The 18,856-nt window shown below is 46.7% G+C and overlaps 1 protein-coding gene across 2 annotated transcripts; it reads right to left on the bottom strand.

The window, feature by feature from the left end:
- Positions 1-63: 63 nt before the first annotated feature.
- Positions 64-13,839, bottom strand: pik3cg (phosphatidylinositol-4,5-bisphosphate 3-kinase, catalytic subunit gamma). 2 transcript variants are annotated; one of them, XM_066668212.1, is made up of 11 exons: positions 13,709-13,839; positions 10,611-12,836; positions 10,421-10,486; positions 9,099-9,324; positions 8,897-9,000; positions 7,567-7,713; positions 7,374-7,464; positions 5,117-5,247; positions 4,744-4,855; positions 3,504-3,661; positions 64-2,473 (listed from the first exon to the last, which is right to left on the bottom strand). In XM_066668212.1, the coding sequence occupies exons 2-11, from the start codon at positions 12,606-12,608 to the stop codon at positions 2,192-2,194; spliced, it is 3,315 nt and encodes a 1,104-aa protein (XP_066524309.1). In that variant the 5' UTR covers positions 12,609-12,836; positions 13,709-13,839; the 3' UTR covers positions 64-2,191. The 2 variants fall into 2 exon arrangements, with proteins under 2 accessions (XP_066524309.1, XP_066524307.1); XM_066668210.1 differs by having other exon boundaries at positions 13,605-13,819.
- Between the last annotated feature and the right edge of the window lie 5,017 nt (positions 13,840-18,856).

Consider the following 18,856-nt stretch of genomic DNA (forward strand, 5'->3'; position numbering starts at 1 on the left):
CCTCTATCAGTTCAATTCCACCACCAAAATCAACATAAAAAACAGAAACAGATGTTCAGATTAATTGTGCCTTTATTATTGTCTTTGTTTTGTAATTAAAACCCTCCCAGCGCCGGGAAGAGCACCTCATTAACAATTAAAAAGATAAATACATTAAATAATGAAAGTCAGAAGGAGAAGGGGGGATTACAGCATGCCATCGGGGGGTTATCATTTCATAGAAAAATATCAACAGAAGAAAGTCAGTTTTACATGAGTGTATGTAACACAGACATTAACAATTACAACCTGTTCCACAAAGGTCTGGACCCCCACAGCACAAGAGCAACCCGGGACCTGTCTCTGAAGAACCAGAGGATGATGAACACACACTGTGCAGCGACAGATGAGCTACAGTCTCTGGCTTTACGTCTACAAGGTGGAACCGAGTGTCTAACCGAGTGGACGCTTTGTGGACACGGGGTTTAAAAACTTTAGAAGCAACTGCTGTGTCTGATCCGCTCTTCAACACACACTAACACACCACCACCACGTCAGTGTCACTGCAGCGCTGAGAATGATCCACCACCACATCACACCTGCTCTGTGGGGGTCCTGAGCGCTGAGGAACAGGGGGGAAAGGGGGGTAACTAAGTATGCAGAGCAACAGATGGACTACAGTGCGTAACTGTAGAACTGTAGAGTGACCGTGTGATCAGTGGAGCTGAGAGAATGGACAGTGAGTATAGCATCCTCCATAGGCCTTAATTCAACTTCTCAACCAGTGAGAAACCCGAGTAAATGCAGGGATCTTTTATAAAATGAAGAGAGATTCGGGACACAGCCGACTTACATCATATTCAAATTAGCAGAAGAGCGAGTTATGTAAATATGTGCAGTGTATGAACAGAGAGAACCTTATATTTCACCAGTAACAGATGCTTATCCCTGTTCTTTGGACTGCGAAAAAACAGGAGAGCACCCCCTACAGGTGGGTCCTGCTCTCAGTCACTGGACAGTGTTTACACACCTCTGGCTGGAGCTGAGTAATAAGATGCAAAATTATGTCTGTAATAAAAGCTTTATAAGGTACTGGCTGTTATGTTAAAGCCGTATACAGGACTGCAGTGTTCTTTCACACAGGAAATGAACAGAGAGCCTCTGGAGGAGCGTTAGACGCAGCAGAGGAGGACTTCCTGCCAAATATTTATGAATAAAAAAAGGACAGGGCAGAGCCGATTAGAGCTGAAAACATCTAAACTCCTGGGTCTCAATGATGGATTATAATACGCCTCAAAAAAGTTACAGAGCAAGAAGATGGCACAGAACCAGCGCCGGTTCCGGATTCACTTCCACACCTCAATGGTTTTAGTGTGAGATTATAAACAGAGCTCGTTTAAGGAACCGAGAGCGGTTCTTCCACATAATTCTGTCATCTTTATATTTAAAGGTTCATCTTTCACAGAGCTGAGCAGAGGAGATGTGTTTGAGAGTCTCTGTGTGCTTTTTTTTACCCATGTTTCCTGAGAGGACCTTTACACAGATCACAGATAATCTGCGAAGGAGTATTAACCAGCCTTAAAGGAACACTATGTAAAATTTTTACCTTAGAATCACAGCTTCAAAGTCACTGTGATGCTCCACTGAGGTGTAATAGAGAGAACAGAGCCTCTGTTGTTGTTACTATGGGCTCAGCACGGCAGAAACAGCACCGTGTAACTTTTGGAGGAGGGTAGGAAACAGACCCACCGTCCCTCCGCCTCAGCACTCATTTCAGTGCAGTGCTTTAAAAATGAATTACACTAGAGGGAGCCCCAGAAGCAAATAAATCCCCAAATCTTACCTAGTGTTCCTTTAAGCATTTACATGAACGTGACGTAAAAATGCCCCAAAGCTGTAATTTATAAAAAGCCTGCGATGGGGAGGTTGACAGTATTTTCTCCTGTGATTAAATTCTGTTTAGATCAAGCTCAGAGCCTGCAGTACCACCTCAGCACTCAGAACACACACAGAGCGTATGATGTAGAATGAATTGTGTAGTCAGCTCCACCTCCTGAACCCCAGGACATGAACCTACCCGTCTACCACAGGTCGTATGTTGTGAAAATATCTGTATTTTCCTAAATCCCCAACCCCCACCATGAAACACACTCTCTGACCATACACTCTTTAGAAAAGACTTGGGTGATGAAGCTGCGTTTCTATGCCCGGCTCAGGCGGACCGCTTCTCCACGCCTTGTTTAATGCCAAGCACCAAGTGCAGGAACCAGTTGAACTGCACAGTCCAGCCCTTGTCCCGACAGATCTCGATCTGGTCCAGGAAGTGTCTCTGAGCCTCGTCTTCGGAGCAGCCCACGGTCAGGGCCTCACGGATGTACTCGATGTCCTCTTTGCTGGTCAGCTGCGGCATCCCGGTCATCAGCATCATGGAGAAGAGGATGATCAGAAGGTTGGTGTGGTGCCGCAGGGCGAGGTAGGCCTTCACACAGACGTCCTGCGGAGAGAGAAAACACAGCGCACTTATACCACACGGTCCCTACTTGACAAAGGTTCAGAGCGAGTCGAGTAGGGACTAAACCGTGGCGTGTAAACCTTGCAGAGCGCTGATCGTCCAGAGAGAGTCGTCACTCTACGCCACGCAACGCAGACGACCAGCACCAACTCTCCATCTGTAAAATCTCCAGCTGCAGCAGAGATCACGTTTGTTTTTATCCGACTCACGACGGCAGCTCGTAAAATGACGCCGTGGTCTTTTGAAGAGGTTCAAACGCTCCTTGAATCGGTGGCCGACGAAAGAATCCAGCGAGAGCTGGACGCTGCAACAAGGAAGGAACAAACTCTACTGATCTGTCTGAACTGATGACGGAGCTGTGTTCAGTCCCAAACAACAACAACACGCCGATACACCATGAGTAAACACCGCTTAACGTTACCGCCGCCGTTGTTGTGGTTTTTAAAGCCCGCTGTTCCCCTTAGAGACAGGGTTAGAGACGACACCCGATACATTTCGCAGCAGTGGGAGCTTTATAGTGGAAAACCAATCAGGGACTAAGTGGGTAGAGCTGAGAAGAGCAGGTACAATGCAGTGGAAAAGCACTGTTTCTCACCGACACTGGCCCCAAATCCATTACCGCAGACAATATAAAATCTCACTCCTGGTTTTTAAATCTTCACAAGGTCGGGCACCTGATTAACTCTTCGCTGACACAATCCCTCACAGTGGCTCTGGCGTACTGCAGCTAACTTCCTCTCTGTCCCTTCTGTCAAAGTACACATTTATGATGATTAGCTTTTAACGTCGCAGGCCCAAAGTAATGAAACTCCATCCCCATGCATCTCCATCTCTGCCCTTCACTAGCCACCTCCAGTGAGCATTTAAACTCTCTCTGCTTTTCCTTGTCTGTGGTCCTACTCCCTCACTGCTTTATTGTATCGTTGTTTCACGCTGTTATTTCTATATGTTCTTGTACTGTCCTCCAGTATCCTGACAGGTGCTTATAAATTACATGTATTATTATTATCACCTGAAACTTGAGGAAATTGGGGCTGCTCTTCTTCCCTGTCGTGCCCATCACATACAGGAAATCAGGCGTGAGGACAAAAGGGACCCTCTCTTTGCTGATGCCCAGGAAGCTCTTGTAGTTTCCAAGGATGTGTCCGAAATCGATGTGGAAGAGGTTACCTAAGAGCAAACAGACAGCACCTGAGAAACTGATGCTAACCCAAGCAAAGATCTACAGCATGTTCTCATAGGGCTACGTTCATGAGGACATTAACCATCCAATAAGGGCATGGAAACACGGCGCCGACTCACTGCGGCTGTGTTCACCGACAGAGGAAGAGGGCTCAGAAATGAAAACTGTACCTGGTTTCTGTTCCACTTCATAACGTTTTGTACAGAGAACTTTGATGGATTCAGACATGTCTTTGGGAACGCGGAGTACTTCGCTTTAGCTTTAAACACGTCACTCATTCACAGTTCTTTACAAATGCATTTGAAACACTTCTGCTTCACTTTCAAAACCCCAAGCTGCTTCCTCTCAATGAGCCATGAGTAAAGAGGCCAGGATGTGTTTAGGAAAGCATATGTTGCCCAGTTAAAAACACGTATCTCCCAAAATAGTAACTTTACAGGAGAAGGAAGAGACACCTTCTTAACTTTCAGAGTAAATTTGGGGCGTTTCTATTGGTCAAATGACGTTGAAACGAAACATCGACTAAGAATCACTTTATTGGCCACTGTGCTGGACACAGAGGAATTTGTTCTTCGCATTTAACCCAATCCCTGCAGTGAAACACACATTCACACACTAGTGAACACTAGGGGGCAGTGAGCGGTGGGCAGCCCTAGCCACGGCGCACGGGGAGCAGTTGGGGGTTAGGTGCCTTGCTCAAAGGAACGTCAGTCATGACCTGACGGCTCTGGGGATCGAAATTGTGGCGAAATATATCACTGGTATCATTACTTGTATCTCCATGTCTGTGGATGTTTATTTTACTACATCGTTTGAATACGTCATGATGAATGGACCAATAGAAACGCTCCGAAATCACTTACAAATAAGATCTTTTTCCATTGACTTCCTCTGAAAGTTAAGAAGATTTTTCTCACCTCCTTTAAAGTTACTCTTTTGTAAATATGCGTTTAGCTTTGGACAGTGATGAAATACAGGGCTTTTTAACTGTGTTTAAGTCTAAAACATTATTAAAAGCCACATCCCCAGTCTCAGGGTGTGAATGCAAACAGAACACAGGCTCCGTTACCAGTCTCTGTGATCATGATGTTGTCGTTATGACGGTCTCCAATCCCCAGGACGTAGGTGGCCACACAGTAACCTCCGCACGAGAACACAAAGCGCTCCACGGCCTGCTGGTACTGCACAGAGGGGTGGGGGTGGGGAAAGAGACTCTGTGTCTTTTTCTTTGCACACATTTGAATTATGCAAACACAGACATGCAAACAGGTGCGGGCAAGTTACAGTGCGTGTCTCTCTGTGGTCCAAGCGTGAGTGTGTTAAGAGAGTTTCAGAACTAACAGTTGAACAGACAAAGACCCCGCTGAACCAGGAAGTTGGCCCTGAGGCGTTTCCTTCCTCTGTAACGCAAAGTGCAACATCCTCCAAAGGAAATAGCATACCTTCTCTTCATTCACACACCGGTCCCGGAGCCACTGGGTCAGGATTTCATCTTTAAAAGCCCCAGTGTTCCCCACAGTGCTCTGCTGGATGTTGGCGATGGTAGTAGCATCCTTCACAATCTCTATCATCCCTAATGAGGAGGGTCAGGAACTCATTAAACACAGATTATCATCACAAACACACTCAGGACTGATGTAGTAGGTGTAAAAATGAGTGTTAACCTTGTATTTCAAAACTCCAACATTCTCCTGCTGTCACAGACAGTCACCCGGAGGAAACCCACGCAGACACAGGGAGAACACACCACACTCCTCACAAACAGTCACCCGGAGGAAACCCACGCAGACACAGAGAGAACACACCACACTCCTCACAAACAGTCACCCGGAGGAAACCCACACAGACACAGAGAGAACACACCACACTCCTCACAGACAGTCACCCGGAGGAAACCCACGCAGACACAGGGAAAACACACCACACTCCTCACAGACAGTCACCCGGAGGAAACCCACGCAGACACAGGGAAAACACACCACACTCCTCACAGACAGTCACCCGGAGGAAACCCACGCAGACACAGGGAAAACACACCACACTCCTCACAGACAGTCACCCGGAGGAAACCCACGCAGACACAGGGAAAACACACCACACTCCTCACAGACAGTCACCCGGAGGAAACCCACGCAGACACTGGGAGAACACACCACACTCCTCACAGACAGTCACCCGGAGGAAACCCACGCAGACACAGAGAGAACACACCACACTCCTCACAGACAGTCACCCGGAGAAAACCCACGCAGACACAGAGAGAACACACCACACTCCTCACAGACAGTCACCCGGAGAAAACCCACGCAGACACAGAGAGAACACACCACACTCCTCACAGACAGTCACCCGGAGAAAACCCACGCAGACACAGAGAGAACACACCACACTCCTCACAGACAGTCACCCGGAGAAAACCCACGCAGACACAGAGAGAACACACCACACTCCTCACAGACAGTCACCCGGAGGAAACCCACGCAGACACTGGGATAACACACCACACTCCTCACAGACAGTCACCCGGAGGAAACCCACACAGACACAGAGAGAACACACCACACTCCTCACAGACAGTCACCCGGAGGAAACCCACGCAGACACAGGGGAGAACACACCACACTCCTCACAGACAGTCACCCGGAGGAAACCCACACAGACACAGAGAGAACACACCACACTCCTCACAGACAGTCACCCGGAGGAAACCCACGCAGACACAGGGAGAACACACCACATTCCTCACAGACAGTCACCCGGAGGAAACCCACGCAGACACAGAGAGAACACACCACACTCCTCACAGACAGTCACCCGGAGGAAACCCACGCAGACACAGAGAGAACACACCACACTCCTCACAGACAGTCACCCGGAGGAAACCCACGCAGACACAGAGAGAACACACCACACTCCTCACAGACAGTCACCCGGAGGAAACCCACGCAGACACAGGGAGAACACACCACACTCCTCACAGACAGTCACCCGGAGGAAACCCACACAGACACAGAGAGAACACACCACACTCCTCACAGACAGTCACCTGGAGGAAACCCACGCAGACACAGGGAGAACACACCACATTCCTCACAGACAGTCACCTGGAGGAAACCCACGCAGACACAAAGAGAACACACCACACTCCTCACAGACAGTCACCCGGAGGAAACCCACGCAGACACAGAGAGAACACACCACACTCCTCACAGACAGTCACCCGGAGGAAACCCACGCAGACACAGAGAGAACACACCACACTCCTCACAGACAGTCACCCGGAGGAAACCCACGCAGACACAGGGAGAACACACCACACTCCTCACAGACAGTGAGGAACAGAACAAACCCATCACAGTCTTTTGCAGCTTTTTCCTGATGGAGCTCAGAACGAACGCAGCGCCCAATAAACAATTCACTCATCGTTCTCACACTACTTCACTATTATGATATTTTATTAGGATTTATTAGATTTTTTTAATAGAAGAATTTGCATTTATGGCGTTTATGAGATGCTCTTATCCAGAGCGACTTACAGAACTGCTCTGGACCTTTGAAAATGACAACAGAGCAAGAGAATGTTTGAATTTTGAATTACATTTATACACCACACAAACTCTTTAAAACGTATCTGCACACCTTACAGAAATGAACGAATTAGAGTTTATTAATACGTTTACAAGAAGAAATGTAACTTACCAATTTTATTTCCAGTGGAAATACAACCATAAGGTAATAAGGACAGATCCAAAGACTCTGTCTCCCATATGGACTCCATAATCAACAAAATCTGTATTTGAAAGAGCACATTTCATTAGAGTTTCATCGCTGTGAGGAATTCAAATCTGAGAGTTCAGAGCTGAACACAACAGCCTGTGGTTTAAACGATCACCTGGAGTATTAACATGTCCTGACGGAGATCGTCTCCATCCTTGAAGATGATTCCGATTGTGTCACTCGACAAAGTGGTGGGGTCGGCTCGTTTGAACTGCAGCCACAGGGGTTTCTTCTTGGACGCCATCACTTTACACTGTTCAACCTACGGACAGCCACAGTTTCACTGACGCAGCGAAGAGGGGGTTGTGTTTTACCTGTTTATTTTATGTGCACTTCATGATCAAGAACAGAGAAGAGTTATCCATGGGTTGCCAGAGATGTCAATTTAACCATTACTCGAACACACAACTCAAACAAAACTGCAATATTTAAAGTGTTTTATTGTTTCTGTCAACACTTGTAGTCCTCATTTAGACGTCAAAATTAAAGAAATAAACCAATTTATCTGCATCACATTTATAAACAGAGCTCTGTTTGTCTGTGTCAGTCAGTGGAGGAGCTCGGGCCGTGTCCCAAAGTGGCACGATGCTCCCTACATAGTGCACATCACAGATAATAAACTAATACTTCACCCAGACAGTAATTAGACACTAATTCGACAAGGAAGCGTGAACTTTAAAGCTTATATTCAACATCCAACACACTGTGTGAGTGCACAAATCGTCAATTTATGACACACACTCTGCCCTATGGAGGGTGTAGGGAGACATTTGGGGTCACTTCCACTTTCAGACGAGGAGAACTACTTTATTAAACTTTAACTCAAACCAGAGGAATACAGAGAGTCACAGAGACAGAGAGCCGCGATAAAACATTATCCTCCAAGAATCTGCTCCACTCTCAGAGCGCAGGGACAGAGGGGTCAGATTATTCACCTGTAAACAGTGGGAAAACACTGAGACGGAGGAATACGAGGCTGGTGTCTGTTGTCTCTTACACACTACAACAACACAGCAGTGAAATAAGATGATGACTGAAGCTTGTGTGTGATCTGTGTGTGAATAACTCACTCAGATTCAGACAGAAGAGCAGAGAGACGCATTAGAGTCTGACGCATTAGATCCTATGGTGAAAATGCTAATGTGGCTAACAGTGGATAATGTGTTTTTCCTCCTCATTGTGCTCCACTGTGGGATCCTTTACGCCCAACACAGACAGGAGGTGGGTCTCTGTGCTTCTGAGTGCTGTGAGACTCTCTCCAGCGCAGGGAGAGGAGCTGTGTAAGATACATTTACTTGTCTTTCGCATCTGTTTACAACAGTTCTGTGCTCAGAAACTAGACAATCACTTCTCAAAATGTCACCCACGGCAAAAAAATCCTGTAACTGAAACCCATGGATAAGAACGTGTCAATTGCAGCAGAAAAACAGATGTATTCTTCCTACCACCAACGCTCCAGCTCGCAGGCCTGGGTCAAAAGGCACCTTAAAGCTTTCGGGAAGGCCGGTCGTTTGTAGACCCTCCAGCTTCTGACGCAACTGAGAAATAACTACAGCATTTCCACTGGGTTAGACACAGAGCTCTGCACAGATCTGAGGCAGTAAAGGAAAACTGGAGCGTATAAGTTAAGCTTTTATAGTCTTTTACCTTGTGCCGACACGTCGTATTTCTCCGCCGACACGGCCTTGATCTCTCGGGTGACCTTCTGCAGCGCCTCCGTGATCTCCACCTGTTTGCAGAAGTCCTGCAGCATGGCTTCTCCGCAGCCACGGAGGTAGGCTTCCAGAATAACTGCATACCTCTGCTGATAGTGCATGGACTGAGCGATCTCACTCCGCAGGAACCAGAACAAGAAATGGCCAATGCGTTTGCTCTGGAAACAGGAGTGAGAGTTCACACACAGGGCAAAGGACCTGGAGACGTGGAGAGGGACGACTGAGGCCCATCCACACGTATCTGTACATTTTTAATAAAGGTGTTTGTGTGTGTGGTTGCCTTCGGAAATGGCCTCCACTCTGTTGTCAGTGTTGTTATGTTTATGGGCAAAACACTTTGAGCCACGCAGGTCTGTTTCTGTTTACAGTAGTGTGTGTTCACAGCCTCATGCTGTTTTGTCTCAGGAGAAGATGTGCGTGTATGTGTGTGTGTGTGTGTGTGTGAGAGAGAGAGAGAGAGAGAGAGAGAGAGAGAGAGAGAGATAAAAGGGTCCATTCAAGTAGTAAGATAAGCAAAGAAAAGCTAATATTTGCTTTTAATATTTGAGTGGGATGGTTTCCTACCCTCCTCCAAAAGTTACATAGTGCAGTTTCTTCAGTAATGAGCATGGATTATGAATAATAGAGGGTCTAATCTCCTTGTTACAGCTCGGTGGAGCATCAGAGTGAATTTCAAGCTGTAATTTTGAAGTACAAATACTACCTAGTGTTGCTTTAAGACATCATGTCTGTCTATGCAACTGATGGTCATGAGAAAGAGAGAGAGAGAGAGAGAGAGACAAAGAGAGAGAGAGAGAGAGAGAGAGACAGAGACAGATAGAGAGAGAGAGAGAGAGAGAGAGAGAGAGACAGAGACAGACAGAGAGAGAGAGAGACAGACAGACAGACAGACAGAGAGAGAGAGAGAGAGAGACAGACAGACAGACAGAGAGAGAGAGAGAGAGAGAGAGAGAGACAGAGAGAGAGAGTGAAGAAAGAGGGAGAGAGCAGAAGGTGATACAGAGGGAGGGAAGAGTAACAGAGGGAAAATAGAAGAAAAGGGAAATGAAAACAATGAGGAAATGAAAGGAGAGAGACTTGTTTTCGCGTTCTCAGGTGGACACAGATTTTCTAAACACTGTTGGTAGACCATGTTTTTTTTTTTTGTTTTGTTTTTTAAAAACACAGACAGACAGAAATATCCGTTTACGTGTGGACGAGGCCTAAGAAGATTAAAATGTCTGTGCTGTGTGGTCATGCAGTGTTTCAGCTCACCCTCAGCGCTCGCTTCAGCAGGAACCTGGCCAGCGCACTGTCGTGGTACGGTTCAAACTTCACAGCCTGGGGGGAGACGAATGACCCAAAAGCATGAATGAATTAATGAGCCATTCATTGTTATGTCAAACTGGAAACACATTCAACAGTAAATATGTAAATCCAAACATAAAGCTACCACAGGACCGACCTGAACAAGCTGCAGGAGGTACCGCAGGACGTCGTCGTCACCCAGAGTCTGCAGTTTCCTGACGGCCATGGTCCGTACGTTCGCATCAGAAAAGTGGCAGTCTAACAGCTGCATAGCTAAGCCTACGTCAAGAGGGCTACAGTCCCATGTGGTGCTCCTCTCCAGCAGCTGATGTGTGGCCAGCACTGCTTCCTGTTTTCCCCACTTCACAGAGCCCAGGAACTTGGGGTAAGCCTTAGGATGCCGCATGCACTCCTGCCTGAAATGCCAGAGGAGCTCCTTGTCCTCAGCACTTAGCGGATGAAGGGGATCGGTGGCTACGATCTGATCAAACTGCTTCCGTAAGTGATTAGGCATCTCCCTTTTCCCTCTTTCGCCGTCCGCTTCAGAGGAATCTCGAGAATCCCTGCTCTTAGGCAGAGCAACTGGGTAGCAGTACTTGTCCAGGAGCACTGCGATTGCCATGGAGCCGGTTTTGTCTGGATTCGTGGCAGACGTTAGCTTGTCTGCATTCACGCTGCTGTTATCCTCGCTCTTCTCTGGCATCTTCCACATGTGCAGGATGAACTCCCCCTGCCTGAGCAGCGACCTGTGGTCCACCACCAGCAGGTTGACGTAATACAGCAGGCGACTCTTGCTCTTGCTGTCGTGTGTGGCGCTGTCTCGCGAGCACTGGCTTTGCCCTTTGCTGCATGACACCTGAAGATTCAGCCGGGCACCTTTGGGCAGGTCCTTAATCTTGATATTGAACTCCAGCCAAGAATTCCATAGTATCTCCTCTGTGAAAGGCTTTGGAGACGTCCTCTCCTGAGCCAGCAGCTGCTGCCCATGAAAAATACTGGCCTCCACAAACACGATCAGCTCCGAGTTGCGAGGCAGTACTGGGATGTCGATGCCCAAGATTTTTACTCGGAACTTGCGGTTGCAGTCCCAGAGCGAGATCGTGAACACCTTCTCGTGGTCTTTCTCGTCGATGGTCAGCTGCTCGTGGGTGCCAGCCACTCCGGTGCAGTCGTCCACCTGGGACCAGTCTTCTTTTTGGACCACGTCTTGTTCTGGGTTTGGAGGGGGTTCGAGCACCAAGTGGATCTCCTCTCCACTTTTGAGGCACTGCCGAATCCAGTGGAAGTCCTTGATGGCATAGTTTCCGTAGATATATTCTTCTCGTCCGCAAACTCTGAGGACAAAGTCAGATTCGTTGACCTCCTCTGGGATACTGAGGAGCGCCCTCTTGTTGGAGATCTTTGTGAAGAAGCTCTGAAGGACCTGGATGGGTGTGTCATCTATGGACACTTTTATGGTCTGACTTGAGGTGTACACGTGTATGACCAGTAAGATGCAATTGTTGGTGATCTTGCTGAGCAGGTACTCGGGCATAGGTGTTGTGGTCACCCAAGGATCCATCGAGTAAAGTTTGGGGTCTCTGTCGGCCAACTCGATCTTCCGGGGTGTCAGTAGCTTCCGTCTTGTGAACTCCAGCTCATCATCGTGGACGTTACTCACATCCGTGACGTCGTATCCTATCAGATGGTTCATAAACTTCTGGTACTGTACGGACTCTTCAGAAGGCTGTGGCCTAAGGACGAGATGAATTTTTCCGACCTCCTTTTTCAAAGCTTTCCAATAGCGAATGCAGTCGAGGGTCTGAAACACCTGGTGCCTGTCGTAGATCTCGCACCAGCTGCCCTTCTTTTGGTAGAGCAGGATGCAGTGGTCAGGCGAGTACTTCTGGTAGAATTCGGGGCAGAGGTTGGTGGCGACGGCCCTCAGCCACAGCTGGGCTTTGACCTGCTCCACCGTCCAGTTCCCGATCACATCCAGCTGCAGCGTGTCGGGGTTCTTGGTGGTCTTGTTAGTGGTGGGGAGCACAAACTCCATCGCTAAATGATCCAAAGCAACAGACGAAGCGGATGTGAATGCTTTCATTTTCCTCCTCCTCCTCTTGGTTTCTTCTCTGTGAACTACAGGTGCTTCATCATCGCTGATGTGCTGCTCCATAACCAGCGTTGCTTTCAGAGCATAGTGAAGACAGCTGAAATATTAAAAACGGAAAATTATTTTTTTAGTTTTACCCTTGTTTTAACCCTTTCCTCTCAGGGCTGGAGGGGGATGAAGGAATCCTGCAGCTGAGTGGGTTTACGGCTCTGTGCTTTCCGGTGACTGCGTTAAACAGCGCGGGGACACATTCTGACGCAGGAACGCTGTTCCACTCCAAAAAGAACGGACCTGGAGGAGAATTGAAAAGGTTTTAATCAGAAATTAAATGCATTTGAAATGTGACGAATTGATCAATAAAATCTTTCTATTGAAAGTTAAGAAGGTTTAATTCCTTCTTCTGTAAAGTTACTATTTTGGGAGACAGCGTGTTTTTAAATGAACGGCGACACTCTGTTTACATTTTTTAGGGTTTTGAGGGTATTGACATACGTCTAAATGTTTTTAAATATGTTTTAAGTGTGTTTACATGAGCTAACGTGCTTCTGTGTGTCGGAATATATATTAATAAATGTGTTTTTGATGTGTTTTCACATATTAGTGCATTTTTCATTGTGTTTAAATGTATTTGCTTGTGTTAAATAGCACTTTAACTGTATTTTCACTGTGTTTAAATGTGTTTTACCCGTTATTTCACTGTATTTAAATTTGTTTGTGTGTTTACCTTTATGTTAATCGTGTCAAAGTGTGTTTAAATGCATCTTAAGTGTGTCAGTGCTGGTTTAAAATGGGGATGCTGTGAGCTGAGCTGTGAAGGAAGTGCTGAAACAGGAAGCAGTGGAGATGATGATCTGAGTTTTACATTTAAAAATAAACATTTCAAACAGGGGAGTTTCTTCAGAAAGAGTCTAATCTGATGAAACTCTTTATCAGCGGCGAACACGACCAGACTCGGATTAAACTCAGATTATTAACTCGGATTGACACACACAGCACTAGTGAACATTTGCTGAAAACGAATACCGTAAACACCGGTTAAACAGCGAGGAGCATCTTTACCGTAAAGCTCCCTGATGTGGACTAACGGAAAGTCGTGCTGCTCGGAACCGTTCCGCCTCTGATAACGGTGTCCTCTCAGAACTTCTTCTCCTCTATAAACTCACCGTTCCGTGGACTCGCAGCTCTCTCTCCTCGGAACGCCGTTCTGACGGACTCTGGCGGTGGTTCAGAACAGCAGCGTCTTGCTGAAAGTTTTGCAGCAGAAACGCTGAGCTGTCAGAGCTGCCCCTCACGCCCTCAGCTGCCCCCCACCACCACCCCGCCTCACTCTCTCAGCCGCTCCGGAGCCGAGTCGTTCAACCGAATCTCTGATCCGACTCGTACAACAGGAGTCGATTCCAGAGATTCGAAAGTCCCTCAGCTCTGCCCTTATTGGACAATTAAAGTCAGCGTCCACGATTGTGGGGAACCGTAGTTCTCTCAGGTTTGTTTACGTTAAGAAGCGTCTTTTAAGGTGGAACGGTCTGTTTGAGGAGAAAAACTGAAGTGTAACTCATTTGTAAGTTTTTATTCACTGTTTGAATACCCACAGAAACACATTTGTAACTTAGTTGTTTAGTTTTGTATTAGGACTGGCCCGAATATTCAGATATTCGAATATTCATTCGTTGGGTAGGTATTCGGTTTATAATTCTGAGATTCGTTTGTTTGGATAAATGTGACGATAAAGGCAACCCTCCACTCCACATGTATTCAGCTTTGTCAACATAAATGTCTTGAACGAAGCCTAAAGCAGCCAAACACTCTACAGCAACCTACTTACAGCAAAGCATGGCAAAGCTACAGTTCATTTTGTCAGCTTTACACCACAAATAAGCTCTGGTTTGTTTGTGTACATTCCGTGCTCTTAGTGGCACAGCGTATGCATGAGTTAGCGAACGACTCGGCGAGTGGAGCCATGCTGGGAGCCAAAGTGCAGCTTTAATTTTACAGTGGGCGCTGAGAGCTGATTTCCTGAACAATAGCTGGCCCCAAATATTCAGAGTTTTCAGTTATTTGTTCATTGGGTATGTATTCACTTTCCAATTTTGCGATTCAGGTATTTTTGGATAAATGTTATTATCAATAAAGGCAACGCTCCACCACATTCAGGCTCCAGCAGTAAACACAGTGCTCTCCACTCCGCCCTTATTCAAACTCATCAACATAAAAGTGTATGTGCTAATGAAGTCTAAAACTAACATGCTAAATCAACACACAATGGAACAAAGTTAATTTTGTCTGCTTTGTGTGTGAAATTAGAGCACCTCCACTCAAGGTGGTTAAATTGTGTATACTCCGTGCCCTTAGTTAGCGAGCTAGTTAGCAGGTTAGCGAGCGAATGTAGCAAACAAAACCATGTTTCGAGCCACGGTGCAGTCTGGAGAGAGGTATAATAAAGCAAGCATAGGAAGCTGATTTTGTTAATGACAACAATATACACCACCCCACTCCCCTAGTATTCGAATATTCCCTGAATATCCCAGCCGAAGCTCCAAAAATGGTATTCGGGACAGCCCTAATTTGTAGCACTTTTGCTCTGTGTTTACTTTCATGCAGTTAGCGCTCTCTTGAATTTAGAGTCAGTTCCATCTACAGCAAAAAACAAACCAGTGTTACCCACCTATTGAGCAGGAATAGAGCACTATCATCATCTTGGTTCATGCTTTTCAACATTTGGAGATCTCTTTTAATCATCTAAAAACCTCCAAAATACCTCACGAATTGTGATCAGAGAGAGAAAGCCTAGCAAACCAGATTCGTTTACAGACACCGGGGCTTTGTAAACACTTTAGACAGGCTTCCAGTGCAAACCAACTGGAGAGCAGCACATAGAGGGAACACATGCTCAGAACTTTATTAAAAGTGTTTTGTTTTGTTTTTTAAACTGTGAAAGTTGCTTTAAAGGCTTAAATAATTTGCCACACAGCTGCAGGGTCCCAGGGTCCTGGGTGGGAACCTCTCCTTGGGTCACTGTCTGTGAGGAGTGTGGTGTGTTCTCTCTGTGTCTGCGTGGGTTTCCTCCCACAGTCCAAACACACACTGGTAGGTGAAGTGATTATGTGAAACTGTAAACACCCCACTTCCTACACTGAGGTAGCTGAAACTCACCAGGGCCCCCTGAAGGCTTTCTTTGGAATATACTGGCTCGGATGTCCTCATCTTCCTCATGTTGAAACTGAAATGTGACCTTTAGGGTGTTATCTATCTACACTCTTAATTCAAGGAACATTTAATGAGAAGGGGTTGATAAAGTTTTAGTCATGTACTCTACTTTTCTTGGACCGAAGCAGGCAGTGCTTTGACTCCGGAGACATTCACTTCAGCAACTGATTTAATATAAACTTCAAATAAACAAGCATTAAATAAAAAACAAACAAACAAACATAATGTGATGTTCTTTAAACCTTTATTTAACCAGGAGGTGTCGTGTGATTAAAATCCCTTTTTCGAGGGAGAAATGGCCAAGTTTCCAGTTACAGGAATTATAAACATTAAACATTTTATACAGGATGTTTCAAACAAAGTCAACAACCAAACAACATGTAAACACAAAATTCAACTTACATTTGCACTCCTTTTACACTTAAACTCACTCAAGGAGACAAACATAAACGACTGCATCTGTCTTTATCAGGAGTACGGTTTTTATTGGTGATAAACACTGGGCTAATTTTGGAAACAAAAACAAAATATGAACTGAATGAAGAAACGTCAGGAAGCCGAAAGAGTCGACTCTTTTTTTGTAAACTGAATCACTTGATATGATTCACCAAAAGAGCCGGAATACGTCACCGACTCCTCAGTGACGTTTGAACGCGTTCCTCCTCGCGCCGCCATATTTGTAGTTTATTAGCATTAAAAGCGGAGCCGACTCGTGCCGAGCGCACCCTGCAGGAACCTGCGCGGATTTACAGCCTGAGCTCCACTGCAGCGCCTCCCTCTGGGCTCAGTTGGGATTTACACGCTTTAATTATGACGCCTTTTTAGAAGAACAGCTTCTGAAGATATTTAACATTTACAAAAACATAAAACTCAACACAACACACTGCAGAGCCCAAAAAGACCACGTGAGTCCTGGAGAAGATCCTGTGAAAACAGCTGGAAGCAACTCATTATGAGCTTTATAGCAGGTTAAGGTGGTGGGGTGGATTAAGGTGTGACCTGGTTCTAAAAACACCACAATATCACACCCTTTGTCTTTTGAGAGACACATAAATAAAGTAAATAGTGTGTTTGATGTTGTAAATTATTTTTGGCGCAGGAGAATTCAAAGGGCAACACAGCACACAAACATTGAGTGGGAACCTGCTATAAAGCTCATAATGAGCTGCTTTGTGGCGTTTTAGAACCAGGTCACACCCTAATCCACCTTAACCCACCCCTAACCCACCCTAACACTACTTAACCCGCTATAACCCATCAGAAACATAGCAGGGTGTTGTGGTGAGTTAGTGTTATACACTTAGTGGAAATGAAGGTGAGGATGCAGTTTAACACATAGCTTTTACAAAGGCCCCCACAGAAACTCATGTGTAACTCGAGCTGTTTAGTTTTGTAGCACTTTCCCTCTGTGTTTACTTTCATGCAGTTAGCGCTCTCCTGATTTTAGAGTCAGTTCCACCTTAAGTAATGTAACTGTAACAGCAAAAATAAGTCAGTGTTACCCCCCTATGGAGCAGGAATAGAGCAACATCCTCATCTCGGTTGGTGCTTTTCAACGCTCTGAGTCTCTCCACAATCTGCCTTCACACAGACACAGGGAGAACACACCACACTCCTCACAGACAGTCACCCGGAGGAAACCAACACAGACACAGAGAGAACACACCACACTCCTCACAGACAGTCACCCGGAGGAAACCCACGCAGACACAGAGAGAACACACCACACTCCTCACAGACAGTCACCCGGAGAAAACCCACGCAGACACAGAGAGAACACACCACACTCCTCACAGACAGTCACCCGGAGGAAACCCACGCAGACACAGAGAGAACACACCACACTCCTCACAGACAGTCACCCGGAGGAAACCCACGCAGACACAGGGAGAACACACCACACTCCTCACAGACAGTCACCCGGAGGAAACCCACGCAGACACAGGGAAAACACACCACACTCCTCACAGACATTCACCCGGAGGAAACCCACGCAGACACAGGGAGAACACACCACACTCCTCACAGACAGTCACCCGGAGGAAACCCACGCAGACACAGGGAGAACACACCACACTCCTCACAGACAGTCACCCGGAGGAAACCCACGCAGACACAGGGAGAACACACCACACTCCTCACAGACAGTCACCCGGAGGAAACCCACGCAGACAAAGGGAGAACACACCACACTCCTCACAGACAGTCACCCGGAGGAAACCCACGCAGACACAGGGAGAACACACCACACTCCTCACAGACAGTCACCCGGAGGAAACCCACGCAGACACAGGGAGAACACACCACACTCCTCACAGACAGTCACCCGGAGGAAACCCACGCAGACACAGGGAGAACACACCACACTCCTCACAGACAGTCACCTGGAGCGAGACTTGAACCCAGAACCTCCAGGTCCCTGGAGCTGTGTGACTGCGAAACTACCTGCTGCACCACCGCACACACACAACGACAAACAAAATGTGATCCACAGCAGAAAAGGAACACAGGAGAGTGTTTTTATCAGAGCGTGGTCTGTGTGGTCTACTGTATGGAGGTCTTATATGATGTGAGTCTTAGTCTATGATACATTGAGGTCAGGCAGAAACCTCAGGTCATCCTTACAGACCGTCCCTCCGGTCAGTTTAAACACCGTGTTTCATTACACACACGAGTTGGGCTAATGCAGACAATGTTGGAGCTAGCGCAGTCAGTGCCGAGTTTTTACACACACTACTGGGGCTGATGCAGACAGTGCTGGCGCTAACACAGACAGTGCTGAGTCTTTACACACACTACTGGGGCTAATGCAGACAGTGTTGGCACTAGCACAGACAGTGCTGAGTCTTTACACACACTACTGGCGCTAACACAGACAGTGCAGAGTCTTTACACACACTACTGGGGCTAATGCAGACAGTGCTGAGTTTTACACACACTACTGGGGCTGATGCAGACAGTGCTGGCACTAACACAGACAGTGCAGAGTCTTTACACACACTACTGGGGCTAATGCAGACAGTGCTGAGTTTTACACACACTACTGGGGCTGATGCAGACAGTGCTGGCACTAACACAGACAGTGCAGAGTCTTTACACACACTACT

This window comes from Hoplias malabaricus, chromosome 4 (assembly GCF_029633855.1).
Source record: "Hoplias malabaricus isolate fHopMal1 chromosome 4, fHopMal1.hap1, whole genome shotgun sequence".
Classification (NCBI taxonomy): domain Eukaryota; kingdom Metazoa; phylum Chordata; class Actinopteri; order Characiformes; family Erythrinidae; genus Hoplias; species Hoplias malabaricus.